Source organism: Oryzias melastigma, linkage group LG21 (genome assembly GCF_002922805.2).
Source record: "Oryzias melastigma strain HK-1 linkage group LG21, ASM292280v2, whole genome shotgun sequence".
In the NCBI taxonomy this organism is placed as follows: Eukaryota; Metazoa; Chordata; class Actinopteri; order Beloniformes; family Adrianichthyidae; genus Oryzias; species Oryzias melastigma.
This window is the reverse complement of record NC_050532.1, coordinates 16,105,780-16,126,318: the sequence shown is the minus strand read 5'-3', so window position 1 is coordinate 16,126,318 and position 20,539 is coordinate 16,105,780. Positions and strand designations below refer to the sequence as shown.

General features: G+C 36.8%; 2 protein-coding genes across 5 annotated transcripts in view; both read left to right on the top strand.

The window, feature by feature from the left end:
* The window catches only part of abca12 (ATP-binding cassette, sub-family A (ABC1), member 12), a 67,851-nt gene extending 66,907 nt beyond the window's left edge, over nt 1-944 (top strand). Inside the window, exon 77 of one of the 2 annotated variants that reach the window (XM_024286515.1) lies at nt 161-944. In XM_024286515.1, coding sequence (XP_024142283.1) covers nt 161-265 — 105 coding nt within the window. In that variant the 3' untranslated portion in view covers nt 266-944. The remainder of the gene's footprint in view (nt 1-160) is intronic. The other variant, XM_024286516.2, reaches the window with a different exon arrangement.
* Nucleotides 945-2,027: 1,083 nt separating this feature from the next.
* The window catches only part of bard1 (BRCA1 associated RING domain 1), a 71,833-nt gene continuing 53,321 nt past the window's right edge, over nt 2,028-20,539 (top strand). The window contains exons 1-9 of one of the 3 annotated variants that reach the window (XM_036209572.1): nt 2,028-2,250; nt 3,396-3,452; nt 3,901-4,046; nt 4,303-5,363; nt 5,619-5,699; nt 8,783-8,955; nt 15,020-15,152; nt 15,277-15,409; nt 18,144-18,236. In XM_036209572.1, the coding sequence (XP_036065465.1) occupies nt 2,159-2,250; nt 3,396-3,452; nt 3,901-4,046; nt 4,303-5,363; nt 5,619-5,699; nt 8,783-8,955; nt 15,020-15,152; nt 15,277-15,409; nt 18,144-18,236 (1,969 nt within the window). In that variant the 5' untranslated portion in view covers nt 2,028-2,158. The remainder of the gene's footprint in view (nt 2,251-3,395; nt 3,453-3,900; nt 4,047-4,302; nt 5,364-5,618; nt 5,700-8,782; nt 8,956-15,019; nt 15,153-15,276; nt 15,410-18,143; nt 18,237-20,539) is intronic. The other 2 variants (XM_024287199.2, XM_024287200.2) reach the window with 2 other exon arrangements.

Genomic DNA, 20,539 nt, shown 5'->3' with positions numbered 1-20,539 from the left:
TTTGGGGCTCTGGGATTGGAAGACACCATAGCCAGGAGAAAAAGAGGGGGGTTCGGGCAAAAAGCTAAGCCGCAGTTTTGTGAAAATTGCTGTTCACTTCAGACAATTAATGCTGTTTATAATGACACAATTAACTGCAATTATTACTCCATCTCCACAGGTCTTCATTAATTTTGCCATGGAAAACACAGACTTAGAAACCACACCAATTCAAAGCCAGGAGGACACAGAAAGCCTGGACTCTATTGAGGCTGTAAAATCCTAGAATCTCTTGTTGCTGCTGTATCCACTTGAACCAGTGTCTTCCTGTTGGTGTAATGAATAAAAAAGATTAATTTCTTGAAGCATTCTTGACTGCACATATGATTGAACAAAATGTAAATTAGAAATGTGTTTTTTCCAAAAATAAATCAGTGATTAGAATCAGAAAAGCACATGCACTTTTGCATTTGTGCACATATGTCTTGTTAAAATCCTGTTTTTAGTCCTATAAATGACAAGACAAGTTGCTAATTTGTTTACCTTGAAATTCACATATCATATTAAGACAACTTCTTTCTCTGTTTTGCTGCAGTTCTGTTAATCTCTAAACTATTAAAATCTAAATGTTATCTTTGGGATTAACACAAAATCAGTCTTGTGTTACTATGCCATAATTGTACATCAAAGGAAATCATTTAAATGAATAAACATGATATATAAGAATGTGTAATAAAAATCTGAAGTACATCTGGTTGTAGATGTTATATTTATAAACAGAAAATATCTACACTCAAAGGTCTCTATACACTTTTCAACTTTGAACGAATTCTCACTCCAGGGGTATTTCCTATTTTTAGAATAAATGTACTGAATATTTATGACACTTCCTTTCCATTGGACCACCTTCCTGTGTATCAAATGTATGAAGATTCATGATGTAATAAACTTTATTTTCAAGAGCACATCTTGTTGTCTCTTGTATTTAAATGTGTACTTTACAAAAAGCTACACTGATCATTCTGGAGCCATGGCAAACATAATCCATCGTTCGTTCGTTGACTTTCGGCTTATCCCTTTCGGGGTCGCCACAGCGTAACAGCACCCACTGTTTCGCATCGGTGATTTGGCAGAGTTTTTACGCCGCATGCCCTTCCTGACACAACCCTGTACTTGAGGGGCACAGGGACCCAGTTAGGCAGCAGCGTCAAGGGTCTTGCCTAAGGACCCAATCTGGGTGGGGATCAGTGGACAACCCTGGGAATCGAACCCAGGGCTTCTGTGTGTCAGCCCTTCACCTAGCCCACTGAGCCACCCAGCCGCAAACATAATCCATCATAGTAGAATAATATTTTTTAAAAGTGTACAGTTTTGTAAGGAGACACCAAAGGCCTCAAAAAGTGACAGAACTCAAAAATGGATAAATAATATAAAATGACAAATTATTTCCAGTGTTATCTAAAAAATTACACAACTTTAAAAAGTGACTGTAAAGACAGTAAAAAGATTGCAATAACAACAAGGACAATTTAAGTGTTAACATCAAACTGTTAAGCACCTGGATTATTTTTATTTGGGTTTATGCTTCTATAATCCAAGATGGATTGATGCTAAATAGTTTTGTCATTAATCAACAAAAAGTTTTTTCGCCCTACAAAAAAACAAAAACAAACAAACAAACAAACAAAAAAAACAAGAACAACAACAATCTTATTCCTGCTTCAGGGATTCTTTCACGCTATAAGCGATCCATTTTTGATCACAGGTAACAGTAGACAATACTTGTTTTTCACTCACTGTGACACACCGGACAATCCTTCCACTTTGGAGTTTGTGGATTTTCATAAACTCTTTCTAAAGCAACAACTACACTAAAATAGTCCTCAAAAGTGTATTGGTTTCTGGATTATTTAAAATTGTCTAAATTATCTGTTTTCTGCTTTATCTTAATTTTGAGGACACCTTTTCTTATACAATCAGTGATGTTAAAATTCTTCTTCTTATTATTATTTGTCGTAGTGGTAGTAGTAGTATTTTAGGCTGGGCGGAAATAGTATTACGTTATCCTATGTCACTTCCGTAAATCTTTGGCGGGACATGAGAAACAAACAGGAAGTTGGGTTTGTTTTTAGAAACATTCTTACAGCCTTCAAAAAAAGTCATCTTTTCTTTTCAAAGTATGGAAGATCACGTTGTCGAGCAGACGCAGGACTGGAAAAGTACTAAAGAGGCACTTGCCAGCTTCCGGCAGCTTTTGCTTTGTTCCAAATGGTACGTTACATTTAAGTTCGAATTATCCAGATATATAGGAGTCTATAGAAAGTGCCTGGTGCTAACTCGGCTATTAGAACAGACCGTGTGTCCTTTTGAGTGTAGCTTGAAGTATCGAAGAGTTACAGGGAATGTTTCGTTGACATAATAGCTGAGGTAAAATAAAACAAGGACACAAATCAAACAAACAAAACTAAGTTAGCATTAGCCTAGCTTAAACTGCACCATGAATTCTAAAGGAATTCTAAAAAGGAATAACCCCTAACGAGAGTAACAACTTATTTTTTTTCTGTTTGGCTAGTTTTCTATTTAACTGTTTTTTTTTTTTTTTTTTTTTTTTTTTTTAATTCGGTAAAGTTAACTGTTTTGGGGATGTTAAGGAGCTTGTTGAGGGTCCTAACTTCTATCAAGGGGATAAGAAGTGTGCCACAGGTCTCCTTTATTTGTTGGAACTAATTACGTCATTATTTAGTTGTATTTTTCATGCATTTTCTTAAAATTTCTGGGCACTTATTTTTGTACAGTATCAGTTCCAAAGGATGGCAACATTTGGAAGAATGATTACATTTTTGACTTATCAGTCTACTTGTTTTAATGATTAAAACATCTCTACAGCTGTGACCATCAGACTCTAGAGTCATGATTAATTAGATGATTATCTTTGTCCGTAGCATGTTTTTTTCAAAATAAATTTAAAAATACTTTGTTAGAAAGTCTTGTTTATAAGTTTTAGTTATATTTTCTAAATAGAGAAACTGCCTAATTAATGTATTTTTCACAGAATATACAATTGTTGTTGTTGATTTTATATATATATATATATATATATATATATATATATATATATATATATATATATATATATATATATACATACACACACATAATGTCTCTACATTCCATTCCAGTATTTTAAAGCCTTCACCATTTAGGGTACACTGGGCTAAATAAATATTTTTATTTGAATTGACGAACCACTCCTCTATATACCATGCATATGTCCACATAACTTGAGCAAATTGATTTTCTTCCTTTAAACTTTGCTCCTTGTACAAATGGCTTTGTCAACACATTTATTTAGGTTTTTCTCTTATATATAAGTGTGATTAGGCTAATTAAAAAATGTAGTCTTTTTTTCTCCACAGTTCAAATTTAATGGAAGAGCCTGTGTGTCTGGGCATGTGTGAGCATATGCTGTGCAGGTAATGTTGCCTTGCTGTCTAAGAAATTCTTGTTTTTATAACTGCTCCTCTTAAATCAATGAAGAGATGTTTATTTGCCACACAAAGTTGGATTAAAAAAAAAAAAATTCTGATGGCTGCATTATTTTGCGGTATTTGAAACGGCGTGCTTCTTCTGCAATGACACAGCATAATCCGCTCAGTTTCCAGCAATAGTTCTATTTAACTTTCATGCATGACTCATTTTTCAATTCTTTCTTAGTGGATGAAATGCTTTCGAGCTCTGACAATGCATAGTTTATAATAACAGAGACCGTTAATGTCCCTGCAAGTATAAACTACGGGTCTTAACTTGTTCCTTCTCTTCAAAGCCGAATCTACTTAGGAGGGGGCGGATCAATAACCACACTGTATTTCTTTTTGCTGTGCTTTGACGTGGACACTAATCCAAGAAAGGTTTATTGTTCAGGTCCTGTGCCGGCCCTCAAGCAGGGGATGGCTGCGCGGTGTGCCTCAGCCCTGCGTGGGTGAAGGACATCCAAATCAACAGGCAGCTCAGCAGCATTATACAGCTCTTTTGTGGTTTGGAGTCCCTGCTCAATCCCACAAAACCAGGTACATATCACCAAAATGTGTATAGAAATCTATATATCACTTTTTTTACTGAAGTAATATATTTTTTCTCCTCCTCTAACCTAATCTCAGAATTTTACCATGTGAGGTTTATTGAAACCAAGTAGAAGTTTTTATGTGTAGCAGCTTGCACAAACACTCATTCTCTTGCTAAAGGCAATTACTTTTAAAACATTGTGGTGTACAGAAAATGGTAATTTTGTGTTTTATAAATTAGTATTCCTTTTGTATTTTGCAGACTCTGTTGATGACACCCAAACAGAAGGGGAGGCAGCTGTTTTTAAACACAAGAAAAACTTTAAGATCTGGTTTAGTCCTCGTAGTCGCAAAGTTCGCTGCAAGGTGGAAAAACCGTCCGACGTCCCAGTGCCCGAAAACTCTGGTGAAACTGTTTCTCCACAGCTGGATGCCCCTGCAGCTCAAGCCCAAGACCTGTCCGTTTTTAATTTTACATCATCTTCACAAGACTCTTCTTCTTCTCAAAGATGCAACAGTAAAAACCAAAAGAAGAAGAAGAAGCAGCAGCGGTCATCGAAGAGAAATGCTAACAGCAGTCAATCACAGGTGCAGAGAACCAGCAGAACCACACGTGAGCAGACCAAGCAGAACATTAAAAAGAAGAGGCTGGAGGCCATAAACCAGCAGTGGGGAATTACAGATGCAGAACATGCATCCTCTGAGCTGGAGCAGCAATGTGATAACATGTCAAGAAGGTCCAGTAAGAGGGTTTCTTTCTCAAGCTCTGCTGTCACCTGTGAAGAGCCTCCAGCCAAAGCATTAAAAGGGAATACTGAACTCGGTCCTACCCAAAGCACAGCGGGAGAGAATGTTGCAGAGAGCTGCAGCAGTCCACCGAGGTCCCAAACCCAGCTTGCTCTGAGCATGTCTGGCAGTGTTGGTAAGCTAAAGATAGCATGTGCAAATGAGCCCAGCCTTGACGAAGATGTTGTAAATCAGAGCAACATATCTACTCCTGATAAATGCTCCAAAAGAGTAGAAAAGAAAAACAGCGTTTTGGAAAGCACTCCAAGAAGACCACGATCCTCTACCACCCCACGAAGAAAGTCACTAGTTGAGATCTCTCCAACTGTCAATAATCCTCGATCTTTAGCTACACCCCGGAAAGAGAAGAGCACCAAAAACGGCAAACAAAGAGACGCGACAGGGCTGACTCTACCAGAAAGACTCAGTAAATCCCCCTGCAGCCCGGGATCAGCTGGTCGACCAAATTCTGGAAGCCCTGCATTTATGAAGAGGAACTACAAGGGAGAGACCCCACTGCATCTGGCATCAATAAAGGTTATAATCTTGTCCTGCTGCTATGATTTGAAGTCGCACCAATGTACTCGTATCCTCCTTTTGTGATCAGACAGCCCAGCTTTGTTTTATTGTAATCCTTCTGAGCGCGGTTGTAATCCCTCTCTGCATCGCGGACAAGTTAATCAATGGTCCACTCTGGAGTCTTAATTGATAAACCGCAGGGCCTCGCTTCGGTTAGGTCAGCTGCTGTGTTTGAAGTGCTCCGTTTCTGACTTCATGTTTATTCTCCTGCAGGGAGATGTAGAGGCTGTCAAGGAGCTGCTGGACCAGGGAGCTGACCCAAACCAAAAGGATAATGCTGGGTGGACACCCCTAGTAAGTGCTTGGTCTAACAAACTTAACAACAGACCGTTTCATCTTCAGGGAAAAGGGGCCTTTTCTTTTGTTTTATTCTATTCAGTTAGAACAGGTTAATTACTAAAAATCCTGTCCTAAACTCACAGTTTGCCAGATGTATATAATTTGATGTTAAAAATATTTTTGATTAGTCTGTAAATCTCCTCCTTTAATTATTTCAAATAATATACTTTTTCTTTTTTTTCTTTTGCGTATTAAAATGGCTAATTATCAAATATTCTTAGCAGCATCTATGTCAAAATTCTTTTATCATGATAAATCTTATATTTATGGCAACAGCTGCCATGACAACTGTTGCTCTGCTGGGGAAAAAAAAAGCATTCATGAACACAAACTATCAACATCTTGAAGGTAAATTACAATAATTTGATCAGGTTTGAAATGATGCTGCAGTGATGGAGCGTTCTTCCCCTCTGGTCCTTATAGTCGTTCTGTTTGTGTGATTTTTCTGCTTGTGCTTTGATGAGAGACCAATCTGATGTCAGACTTGTGCCCTTAAAGAATCAGATGATGAAGTTCTCTGACGTTTAAAGTTTGACTTGAAAAAATATGAATACCTGCTAAGTTTAAGAGGAGGCGCTGCAGCTGTCAGGGGGGAGTAAAGTGGAGAGAACGGGGAAGTAACATCAAGCCCTTTCTTCCTTGGATCATCATGGGGAATGTCAGATAACGGGCAGAAAAAAATAAAAAAAGATGAGAGCCCTGGACTGTTGGCAAAAAGTGCAGCACGTCTTCATCCTTTGGCCTTTTAACAGGTTGAGTGGAGAGAAATGAAAACCATGAGATGAAAAATAAAGTAAAATAGGAAAAACCGCCGCTTTTCATTACAAAAAATATATAGACAATATCATCCGGATAAGTTGGTGTATAAAAGCACGTCTGTAAAATACATGTTGAACCATATGTGTTAAAATTTGATTCACCTTACACAACAATAAATCTCCATTGTACGTTTTGTCATCCGTTCCCTGGTTGCCATGTTACCAATGCGACAGGTTTAAGCAGACAGGATAATATCAGGAGACGTCATGCATGCTTCTCTGTCTGCTACGCTCCTTTCTATGCTGTTTGTCAGCTGCTACTCCAGTGGGCAAGAAGGATCTGCTATCCACAAATGCTCAGGATGCAAACACTCACACCCTGCCACTAGATTAAAGGACATAAGTAAAAATGAAGTAGAAGATCCTGTGAAGTGAGAAGTTTTTATAAATATCCTCTGTTATGACTGTGACAAATATTCATTTTTATGTGGAGCCCCTTCTCCTCAACAATGATGATGCTTTTGATGATCTTGAAGAAGCTTTGTGTTTTTAACATGTTCTTGTGGGATTGTGGGAAAATTAAGCACAAAAGAGAATTTTTGAGTATTTCTTTATTTCAAGTCGTTGTGAATCAGGAACAGACGGAAAACAAAATGGTTCAAAAAATCTTGTAGTTGTGATGTAGAAGCTACATTGGGCAGGCTACAGGTTCCCCGCTCCACTCCATTCTGATGTATTATTTATAGTTGACTAGATTCATGCATGTCTTTGTTTTCCTTGTCACTGAGCCCGTAAATAAACAGATGGGTGATGGGAAGTGGGGGTAGGCTTGCTCTTTCCAACACAACTCAGTCGAACTTCTAATGAACTACTGCCGTTCTGCAGTACCAATACCCTAGAAAATGACAGGTTTTTTTTTTTACCCAAAAAACAGCATAATTATAATCCAAAGACTACCAGGAGTGCTTTCCCAGAAGATGATTGGAGTGGGTCTTTAAGAAGAACAAGGTGCATAACATGCTACAATCAGTTCTTAAAACAAAACTTGAAAACAAAATTTTTAAAGCTAAACTTCTTGAGGCTTTTTTTTGGAATCACTAGCATCCATCCAATGTCTCTGCTGACTCACTTTCCAGGTCAGACGAGACATCTTCAACTTCTTCTCTCCCGTCTATTTCTTTCATAAATAAAATCCCTTCTCTGGCTTGTAATTCTCAATTAATATATTAACACTGCTTGCTTTTTTTTTTCTTTCAAAGGTTAAAAGTGGTCTGAAACAGATGAAGGCATCATTTTTAAATACAAAAAAGTTATCATTAAATCTTACTGCACTTGATGATTATAGTTATCACATCATAAAAGTGTTAAGACTTGACTGTTTCACCCAAATCCTTTTGACTGTGGTTTGGGCCACAGAAAAGGCCGCCATCTTCCTGCCGCAGAGCCTGCTCTCATAGGGACACAGCATGCAATGCTGTCAGAATCGTATTCTCCAAATTTTGCAGGGCTTCCAACATGATCCCGCCTGCTCTTTTGTGCGAGAACCTCCAGGAAATGCCAGCAGAGGACCACACAGGCGACGACTTGTGAGATTTAACTGGCAGTCTTTCTGAGAAAGTGGTCCGCAGCAAAGGAGCACCTTGGGGGACTGTCCTATCTTTGTTTCTTCTCCTCTGTACACCTCAGACTTGCAGCTCAGCTAAGAGTCTTATCTTCAAAAAAACTCAGACTCTGCTGGGTGCACATCAGTGGAAGACATGGGGTACAGAAACATGAGGGACTGCTTTGTGGCATGTTGTGGGAACTATATCTAAAGAATTGAGAACAATTCAAAGAAGGGGGTTGGATGTTTTCAAAGACCAAGTGAGGAACAGGGTACGTCGTTGGACATAAAAGGTCTTCACATGAAAAAGCAGTCAGAAGTGCCGTTCTCGTTTTCTGATGACCCACAGTTAACTTTCTAGAAAAATGAAGTGATATACATTTATTTTTGCGTCATTGTAATTTCTCTCACCTTCTTGCTATTACTGCTCTATTCATTCACCATGCTCTTTTGTGTGTGAAATATCAGGCAATTATGTATTTAAGAAAAGCTTCAAATAACACAAAATTCTCCTTAATGTGAGCACAGTCACCAGGGTGAACTAAAGAAAATCATAATCACTGTCTCACAGCCTGTCATTATTGATTGGAGACGCCTAACACAAAGAACATCTTTGAATTTGGTTCAAAGTATGTCTTGGGATAATCATTTCCCTGCTTATTTTTCTTTTCTCTAAGCATGAAGCGTGTAACCTGGGTCACCTGGCAGTTGTGGAGGTGCTGGCCGCAAGGGGAGCACTTCTAAACACACCAGGCTATGAAAATGACTCTCCACTCCACGATGCCGTCAGGAACGGACACTCGGCCATCGTCAAAGTGCTGCTACAGCTCGGAGCCTCACAGACCGTTCTGTAAGTGGCTCCACCTTTTTGTTTCCATCATTTTTTTAAGTATGTGTTAGTTTTAGGTTCTTTTTGACACCAAAGCCAAAAACTTTAAAAATTATCTGGTTCAAGCCTTGATGGTTGGAGTTTCTTAAATTATTATGTTGAAATCCATATGTGCTATGCTGATGTTATTAAGTAAAAGCCCTTAGATTACATCAAGAAAAAAAAAGATTTGTTCACTCCAATAGTTGTCATATACTTGACTTTGCAAATCCTATTATCTCATTTATAATCCACTTTCTATACTGTATCTTGCTATTGCAAAACAAAGTATTTTTGTAGTATTTTTTTTTCTGACATTTATTGATGGTTATGTTGATTTAAATACAAAAATACATTAAGTTGTTAAAAAAGCAAAGAAAGAAGGAAGAAAGGAAGCTTTGGAGTGATTTTGCTTTGTTTTTAAAAAATACATTTTTGGCAAACACTATATTTTTGCTATTTTTTTTATGTTTTTTAGATATGAATTCTCCTTGTATTAAAGTTTCCCCTGTCTTCTCATGAAATCATTTATTATAGAAAGCATTTTTTTCCCCAGATAAACACAGTCTTCTTAAACTAACACATCACAAAAATTCAGTTATTATGTTTTTATTGAACGAAATGTGTAAACACAAAAAAATATGTGAACCCTTGGATTTACTAACTGGTTGTCCCTCCTTTGGGTGCTGTTGCGTCACCCATCCTCTGTTGAGCTTCTGTTGGTGAACAGTTGGCTTTAAGTTTTCCTGCAAAATGGTTTGATAAACTTGGGAATTCATTTTCCGTCGATGACAGCAATCCATCCAGGCTCTGAGGCAGCAAAGTAGCCCCAAACCATGATGCTCCCTCCACCATATTTCACAGTTGGGATGAGGTCTTTGATATTTGTGTGTTGTGCCTTTTTCTCTACACATAGTGTTGTGTGTTCCCTCCAAATAACTCAAGTTTTGTTTAATCTGTCCACAGAATATTTTGCCACTAGTGATGAGAAAAGCATAGGTGCTCTTTTGCAAACTTTAAACATTTACTTTTTTTTTTTTTTTTGGACAGCAATGGCTTCCTGTGTAGTGTCCTCTCATGAACCCCATTCTTGTTTTTCGTGTATGTCAGCTTAAAAGGTTCACACATTTTTGTCTTGTAACTACATATATCTAATTCTAATCAAGTACAATCCTCCGTATTTGCAGCTATACTATATATTCTGAGCCTTTAAGTTTCTAAGTGCACACACACTGTGATATTCACTGTCTGAAGTAAACTGAAGGCAGAGTCAACACATATATGCTATTGGAATGAATAATATAATCAAACATGAAAGTAGCTAATTAATTTGAATGTATGGTCAAAAAACAGAAGACTTTTCCTCAGTTCAAATGCAATACTTAGAGTTCACTCTTTTGCACCAGAGATACATCATACAGATTTTAAACCATTTTCCTTTGATTAGAGCTGGTCAATATATGCAACCTTTACAACAAAAAATACAATTTCTCAGTATATAACATTTGTATCTTATTTGTCTAACTCCTTAATGATTTTAGCTGTAAGGCCTCTCTTTTTTTCTCTGCACCATGTTATTTGTTTGTGGATAGAAGTATGTATTGGCTTGCAAGTAAATGAGATGAATTTAAGCCTTGTCCAAACTTCTGCCTTTTAAGCAAAATCAGAAACGTAAGCAAAAAGCAAAGCAAGACGTCTGCCAATGCAATTAGTAATGGAAAGACTGGCACTCAGCTCTGTGTTTTAAAGCACTGCTATAGTGGCTTTTTATTGTTGCTCAAATCTTATGCATGCTGGATTTGAACCTTCTATTGAGTTTTTTTTATTTTTATTTATTTATTTATTTATTTTTTATCAAACTATAATTCAAGGGAGCCAAATTCAAATATACAATGAGCCAAAATTAAGTACTGGATTGTTTCAATGTTCAGTGAGAACCTGCAAATTGCCTTATTCCATGAGTTCAACCCAAAAAAAGCCTACAAAACATATAATTTTAAACATAAAATAAATCTAAAAAAAAAAAAAAAACACTGAAGTTTTTCTAATGAAAACTTTTCCTACTGGCCAATAACAGCTAAAAAATTGAAAAGAGAAGTGAAGAGAAAAAAGTCTTTAAAAGAAGACATTTGAAGCACAGTTTTTGCCAGAGTGTGCAGCACATTCTTGAAACTGGAACTGGCAAAGCTGATAAAACAATTTGTACCAAAAAAACAACATTATAGCGGTACATTAAATACAAGGACATTCAGTTTGTTTACTTTCTAAAGTTCTTTCTAAAGCTTTTCTGAATTTGTTTTTCACTGAATGTAGTGTTCTGTTGGCTAAAAAGCAGTCATATTTGGAGGAAATCTACTGGATTGAATGAAGGTGATAATTTATTTCTCTTTATCAAAGAGAAAAGGTCTTTCGTACATGATTTTTCAATGTGCAAACATGTGCAATGCACATTGTGGGATTTCTTATGTATTTGTGGAAGACAGCTCTAATAGTGATCAGATATTGCGATGCAGGCCAAAGATGGTTACATCCTTGACATTGATGCATGTGCTCTAAATCCTTTGCTTTAAGAAGCCATTCATTAGCGATTATTACATCCTGTTCCTGAATTTGAAGCAACCAAGAACCACAGTTCATAACAGCACCACAGTTGCAGTTCATTGAAAGACCACTGGAGGCTGGTTGCAAAAGAGAGCTGTGTTTCAGTGATTCAAATGCTAAAAAGTCTTAAACAAAAACAAACATTCTGGTTTCAAGAATCTTTGTTTATTGCTTTATTTCAAATTTATCACAAGTCTATCGAAGAAGGTGGATTTAAACAGAAATGTTCTTTGTATTTTATAAAAATGCTCATATTTTAGCATGTTTTACTTCCAAAAAACATTTAGTTGTGCAATATAGTGAAAAACATGTAACTGTGTCATGTGTAGATGTTCTAGAAGTCATGTTGTGTTCAAAATGAACTTTTCCCTTAGTACTGCTTCAGTATTTTCAAAGAGGAAAGGCTCACTTTGAAAGTCTTCTTGGACTGAACTTGATTTGAACTTCTGATATCATTTAGCTGGTTGCATAAAAACTTCTATTTTTTACTTTTAAATAATCTCTTTCATAGTTAAATGACTGGATTTACATTATTTTAAAAAATATTTTTATTTCACTAAGATGAGCAGCATTTTTTTTTACTTTCTCATAGTCCGACTCATCTTGTGATCTGTTGTAAAAGCAATCCCAGTGGTCCTTTAATTATGATTATGCCATTTTTGATGTTTATTCTTTTTTATGATTATGCCACAGCACATGACAGTATATGACAAAGAAAGAAAACCAACTAACAACAATGGGGTTCCGTCTACTTGCATAGAGTTCAACCAAAACAAGTGTGAATATCTGTTCTTTTTTTTAACCACCTGCAACTTTTTCTAGATTTTTGCATATTCTTGTCACATTGTGCTGTTTAACAAACTTGAATATGCACATATGTTTAAGTGTCGGGGACATTTTCTGTTTGTGTTTGTGTGTGGGCTGGGGGTATGAATCCAAATGAAATATTTTATGGACCAGTGGACCTATTAATTGTCCCCCCGGTGTTATCTTTGCTGACGCCTAATCTTTTCGAGACAACCTAGCAGGCTTGGTTCTTCTCTCCATATCCTCTTCTCCTCCTCCTTCACTTCATTCTTTCTCCTCTTTCTCAAGGTGACCTCTGTCATGTTTCACAGTTTCTTTGAACTTGTCTCCAATGTCCTCTCTGTAATTAACCAGTTCACACACGTATCTGACAAGATTCAATCAATTGTGGTCAAAATTATAGGTGAGCCTCTATTTTAAATGTGTGTTTAAAAATGCAACTGAGGCAGGAATGTGTGATATGTTTCTGGCTTTTCCCTCTAACAGTGAAAACTGTTTATAGGAGGTAAAGATTTCCATTCAATCTCATATAAAAGAATTCTATGGCAGTAAGTGAAAGACACACATGAGTGCACAGTTTCACTAAACAAACAGGAAAGGAGATTGCCAGACTATTTTGCTTAGATCTCAGCTACAGCAAATATTGAATTTCTGTGTCCTGCTTGGCCACCGATTATGAAAGAAAAGAACAAAAAAAAAGCCAGAACAGAGCCATTTTGCATGCATGCTAGCTAAATGACCTAAGTCACAGAGGAATTCATTGATTTGACTGTTAGGATTTATCATTAATGCTGTTCGAACTGTGCGTCTTCTATTGACCTAAAGACAGAAATGTCGCCATTTTTTTATGATGTGGTAAATAAGCACTGACCTTAACAGTTTGCTCTTAGAAATGTCAAATTCAAAAATTGTGTTTTTTTCCCTCCAGTTTTAAGATGTTAAAAGTTTCACACAACTACAAGTCCTTTAGGTTTTTTAAATAGTCACTGATAAAATAATCACAAATTTAAATTCTAAAATAATTAATTTAGAGATATACTTTCAAATTACTTCAGTTTTTTTCAATTGTATTTAATTTATTTTTTTTTACGAGTAGCAAAACATGGTAAGAAACAACAAACCATTTCAAGATAAAATTAGTCACAATTTTCAAAAAACCATTTATTATAACGAATTATATATACATAAAATATTTTTATAATCTAATTCAATATAGATTATTTCAATAATACCATATCACTTTAACTTCATGCTATTAAGGGAAGAGATTTCATTGTTAAAGCCTGTGATACGCATTAAAATTAACAGAAAAACACCTAAATATCCACTTTGATCATCTTTAAGCTAAAAGCTCTCCCAGTGGTTTGTTAAAAATTATTATGCCGATTTTAGGAAAAAAATCACAATCACAGTTTCTGCAGAGCGGCAGGAGTTCATTAGAAACTTACCTCTGCGTTGTGGGCGGGACAGTTGGTGAGGAGCAACCCCACCCCCCTTCCCCTTCATGTTGGGGAGAGCTCGGAGCAGGGAGCCTTTGACCCACCCAGTATATTCTCTTCGTCGCAAGAAATTGTTTTTCAGTTTCTTTTTCATGATTCACAATGATTTAAATGGAAAAAAAAATACACAGAAATGCAATTTTGAATCTAATTTTCCTTATATATGTCCTCCATCATTAAAAAAATCACTCAAGAAAATGTAAAAACACCAAAAACAGAATTGTCATTGGAGAGGGTCTTTAATTTAATTAATAGGGACAAAACTGCTAAAAGAATCCGACTTTGTAAAGATTGACAGTCTATTGTGATGAGCTTGAGTCAAATGGGACACGAAGGAGACAAACACAAAAGTAAAAATTCTGGAAGATTAGTTGTAGGGCGAGAGAGACAAGTAAATACTTTAATTTTGAAAGGGCAAGATTGTGAGAAACACATAGACACATATATATTTATTATAAAACAAAAAAAAACACAACTTGGCTCTTGCAACAATGATATAGACAAGTAGTAGGACAAATACGAAAACACTGAAACGTCTGTCATTAGACAAACAGAGAAATTAGCAAATGCACCAAATGCATTAATGACTGAGAAAGAGCAGGCGGGTTCATTTGATCAAAAATGTTAGTCTTTTGGACCTTTCTGTGAACAAACTAGATTAATTTCTTACAATTATAACAGTTTACTTAATCACAGCTTCATTTTCAGAGTCAGAGACAGTAAAGTGAGACAGCTTTTAAATGACAAATGTTTTTTCACCACAAAAACTATTGTTAATCGCCACCTTTGTCTGTCCTTCACTTTTTTATTTTTATGCTCCATGAACGTGTCGCACAGAATTAATATTTAGGAGTTAATAAAATGAATTACAAGCAGAAACTGTTTTAAAACACCCACGTTTAAGACTATCTTTAAAGTAAAGAGACGTGTAGAAAAGCAGGCTGACATTTATAGGAAGGAATTACTTTATGAGAGGGTGTTTTCTACTCATTGATATAGCTGCAGTTGGTTTTTTTGTTGGTATTTTTCCACATGTGGTCACCAGACGGTCGACGCAGCTGCCAACCCATTAAATACACCAATGAGTGCATTCTTTGAAACACTGACACACTTTATCTGTTGAATTTTCTTCTCCTCAGTAATCTGCATGGAAAGCGGCCTGCAGATTATGCAGTGAGCCCGGAGATGCTGAACATTTTCCAAGAGGCCTCTGAAGGAATCCAGCGTGCCAATTCTCATATGTCTTCCAGCCCATCAGCCAGTCTCTCTGTGGTATGTCTTTATAAGGAAATGAAAAGGGATTTTTTATATTTGTTTGCTTTTGAAAAAGAAAAACCCAGAGGGTTGCTGCTTTTTTTTATGCACACACCTGTGTTCTTATGTGTTTCTTTTTAAGGTGAGTGAATCTGCGAAAGGTGATCAAACTGTGGTACTTTTGGCTTCCAAGCTGTCACAGCGAGAGCAGCACCAGCTGGCCAGACTGGAAGAGCTGCTGGAAGGGAGAATGTCTGACACCTTCTCTGCCTCAGGTTGGCCTGTGTGACTGACACATCTCCTCTCAGGGGCAAACTTTCTGCAATCCTACAAACCTTTCTGAATTCTTTCTGCACACCATTGCTTTTCAGCCAAAAAAGGGCTCTCAGCTATGTGGGGTAGGGAATTAAATAATCATACAAAATACATACATTTAGTAGTTAATAAATGAATAAATACGTTTACTTGGGCTGTCAAATTAATGCATTAATTGCAATCAATTAATTACAGATACATTTAGTGCGTTGTTTATTTATTTATTTTTATCGCATTAATCTAATTTTTGCGTCGGATGATTACTTCTGTGTTATGCACACCTGGAGGAGCATTCCATCTCGCTCATACCATGGTCATTTAATTAAAATGTAAATATTAAAAAAAAAATTAGAACTTCAGTCCTGTTATATTTTTGAGTTTAAATAGTTTTTTTTACAAGAGCAGACTGTTTAATATATGGTGCGTCTCGTCATGTTAACTGCTTCAGTGCAAGGCGCGCACGAACCGCGCTCTGCTCTAGCTCCCTTTTGAGAAAGAAAATGATTTTGAGAAGTTCAGAAAAGCATCATTTTAGAGGGAAAGCATCATTTTTGAGAAGTTAAGAAAAGCATCATTAGCGCTTGTTTTTATCCAGATGATAAAGCAAAAGTTTATGTAAAAAAAGAACTAACAAAGTCGAAATAGTTCAATTTATCCGTGGTGTTTTGTATTTTCCTTCTTAGATTCTTTTCTCTATTTCTTTTGTCTTTAAAATGAACAAATTCACCCATATACGCTAAGGAAAACTATAAATTCTCTCTTATGTTTTTTCTACTGTCTTGCTGTTGTGGTAAACTCTGGAATAATGCATATCAACATTTTAATTATTGTATTATTAGAAGTTTTTGTTCAATATTTTTTTAGATTGTTCAGAAGCCTGTTCCTACTGTTTTTTGACGTGGTAAATTAGAACACTCTGGACCTGATGTTTTTTTTTTTTTGTTTGTTTGTTTTTTTTGGTATTTGTTCAAGATTGAAAAAAAAATACCCCTCAGTGGTGTCAAAGTAAAGGTTGGAAGTATTTTACATATATAAAAAAATGATGAAGCCACTTTTTTAGTTTTATTTAGATTTTTTACTGTGCTATAATGTCACAAATTAAAATACCTCAAAATGGGGCTTTTAACAGCAATTATTATCTTAAAAATCATTGCGATTGAAAATTGATTCATTAGATTAATTAATTGCGGATCACAATTTATTAATCGTACAAAAATAACAGCACTAATATTTATTGAATATCCATTTATATCCCTTCCAAATGTTCTACATAAAACAAAACCCTTGTGTGGTCAGGTGAGTTCTGGACTTCCTGGTGGTTTCTGTAATCTTGAATCCCTGATGTTTGTTGTGAGGATTATATTCTTCACCAAGATGAGATTTTTATCTCGGTTGGTATTTTCCTCACACAGCTGGGCTTTATAGTCTTAGCTGTCTTACACAGATCAGTTTGATCGGCAAAATTTAGCATTTGGAGTTTGAAGATTATCACCTATGTAGGTTTAACAGCAGCAAAGCATCGCTTTTAGAGCCGCATACATCACCGCAATACTGCAGCTTCCCCGCCGCCGCTGCATACTAACGGCTGGGAGAACACCACCGAGACAAAGTAATTGAAATCATTCCTCATAAAATGTTTGCCGGTACAGTCAGAGTGATGAATACACACTAATGAAAAAGCAGAAGCACTTCTCCCTGGCTGCAGGGGTGAAAGTTCATACCTTTTCACTGTTTTGAATTTTGAACTGAAGCCTGCAGGAATGCCAACATACATGGTTATTGCACAATGTAGGATTTTTTTTCCCCCTGGAGATATAATTATGTTCATTCTGCACTTGTCAGGTGAGCTGTGCTCCTGAATGAAGAGGCAATAAGCTTGTATTTGAAATTTAATAAACCTGTAATTAGATGCCCCTACTATTATACCACAGAGCTGCAGGTTGATCTTTCATGGAAGGAACTGTTTGACAGGCTTACAATAAGTTTACCTGGTCCCCCTGTCAAAATGGGACACGCCGGGATTATGAAACCAGGAAATTAGAATCAGAAACACTTTTCAGGGATTTCTTTTTTTCTTGAATACATTCATATTTTTTCAGTCAAATCTGTGTTCAAAATCATGTTTTAACTCATAATAAGCTTTGTTTTCACCCAGTTTCACATTAAGAAATCTTTAATATTACAGTGTGTCTTGGTTGTTGCAGGAGCCAGAAATGATGTAAGCACGTGTAATTGTGAAGGTCATAGAAAGCATTCCTTCATCTGACATAAGAAACCTGTGCTTTGAGGTCTCTGAAGCTCTCCAACCACAAAAAACTTTAATATTTGTTATATTTGGTATGTTAATATGATGCAGTTCAGGCTTTGGAGTGTGCTGTCTTAATTCTCTGTCTATATGATAGATTTCTCTGCAGACTTCTCATGTAGAAATACTGTGTGCATTTAGGGCTTTGTGTGAGTGAAAAATCCATAATTCATGGAGCAAATGTCTTAGTCAGCTCAATCAATATGATCCTCAGATCATACATGATAGTTTATAATAATAAATCTCACCTGATTATGAAGTCTAAGCATGAACTTGTTAAGTACCTTGGAGGATCACAACAGGCAGCAGATTTTTTTGTGCGTGGCAGGAGTTCCTCATGCATAACATTTTCAGATTGGCTTTCTTTTGTGCTTTCATCCTTTTCCCAGTAAGCCATGTCGTGGTGCCAGAAGGACCGATACCCACAAGCTCCTCCACCCTCCTGGGCCTTCTGGCTGGTTGCTGGGTTGTCAACTACAGCTGTAAGTGTGGAATGCAATATTGATTAGAACAATCTCTTTGTGAACTCCATGGGTTCTAATCTGCTCCTGGAACCTATGGATGTATTTTCTTTTCTACTTTGATTCCTCGCTCCCAACAGTCATTATTTCACCACGTAGTTGACAAATTGGTCAAACTAGAACCATTTTATGTCATTGTGCTCATCCGTCATCACATGACTTAAAAAAACAGTATGGTCTGAAATTAAGGGCAGGTCTAATTAATCTGTTATGGCTTTTAATCAGAAATATTTTCATAATGAAAATATTGGACAGTATAAAAATAGTGTGCAATTTGTTCACAATTAAGAGTATTAAAATATACTGATTATACTGATTATTTCTTCAATAAAGAAAGGCAATTTTACAATAGGGCTGAAGAGGAACCACGCTGCTTGTGTACCAATTAATGTCTAAAGCTATATTTACACCAGGCTTGGCAGCACCATTTTCAAGGAAAAATCTTTGTATACACACATATATGCACATTTTGGACTTCTGTGTCCAAAACTCTCACGTTCATGTGATGTTATGCAAGTTTTTAAGTCTGTTTTTGGGCTCTGCGTACAAAACACGTGTCCTTTGAACGCACGTTGAAAGTTAAACCATTTGAACTCGGATTTGGTAATGAGTTGCGTCCTTCTTAATTCACGGATGTGGCAACCACTTGAAGAGTGATCATGAAGGAGAAAATGATGTTTGTGCTTAGTCAAAACTAGGACTCAAAATCTTTCAAAAATTGGAATAGAGCTGGGATGCTCAAGATTTGCACTACTTTGACATTTCGCACCAAGCCTCTTCCAACTGTGAGTACCATTGAATGTATATAAAGAACTGGACTGTGTGTATACATTTGTATTAACATCTTTTTGCTAATTCTAATATTTTTTCATGATTTTCTTTATTGCAAGTTAGTAAAAGCATGTGGCACCCTCTGGCCCCCACCTCGATCGTTTGACAGATTCTCGAGAGCTGCTTTCAGTGGAAGGGGTGTGGACTTTTAATAAGCTTACTCGTGATTGGCGACGGTAGTTACCCTCGAATCGTCAACTCACACCAATCACTGTTGTCTGACTCCAAATGGTGGTGTCTGTATTGCAGAAAATTGTTGACTTATGTGGGTTAATTTAGCTGGAGCAGGAGATACGGCATTTTCTATGGGTGACATCACACCTGGCTCTGTCCAATTTTCTATATGAAGTCAATGGTGAGTACATGCGCTAGTATTGGGTAGTGACCGTCCAGTGTGAACACCATATGCTGAAATTGCGTTCAAGAACGTGTTTTCAGCACATTCTTGAACGCGCGTCTCATACCTGAAATGGACGTAGCATCCATGGCTGTTTGTTGAACTGCAACCTGTTCTTCTTCAATAAGCTTTCATGTGGAAGTCAAAAGGTTTTCTATTGAAGACATCAAATGTATTTCAGTCTTAAATGATCTCGTATGCATATGTCAAGAACAACAAATGTTTCTGATGCGTCGTCCATGCAAATACAGAATTCAGCCTAAATGATCATTTTACTGTGAAAATGCTGGTGATCTTGCATTGTCATTTTTCTTATTCAGGGAAATAAGAGCCAGTTATAATGCCTGTTTTTATTCGTAACATAATTTCCCATCCATCAGACTACATTGATTATCTTTATGACAGAGCGGTGTGGTGTGGGGCCTTGAAAATTCACTCTCAATTTGATTCACAACACGTCCTCCCTGAAAACACTGGAAGAACAGTTTGCAACAAGCAATTTTCAGAACAATTGTTCCTGCTCGCCGTTGTGTGTGCGCTCTCCAGCTTACATGTCTGACTCGTAGATAGGGTGGGTGGATGACTCGGGGATAAAATCTGGAAATCAATGTGCCACAAGGCTTTAATATCACTAGCAAAGAAATGACGGCTTAGGCTTCTCTCCCTTTTGCTTTTTGGCGAGATACAAAGTAATTTTGCTTTTCTCAGCCAGTCTTACAGCCGTCATCAAGCAGATATTCAGAAGAAGTCAGCTTCAGGCAAAGGGAAAAGAGACATGCTGTCAAAGAGTTTTCTGGCACCTTGGTGTGCCCTTCACGAGTGTATTTATCAGTAGCATCACTTCACTGCTTGTGTTGAGTACAATGCCAGAAGTGTTTGTGCTTGCCAGTGTGCCAGTTCAACTCTGGATGTGTCACTGTACCACTTTGTGCATCAGGACCATACTCGGCACCCCTGCTTCTCTGTCCTCCATGCCTGCTGAACAATTGGCACAGCACAACTCACCTCCCTCATTACAGTCAAAGCAGTATGCTAT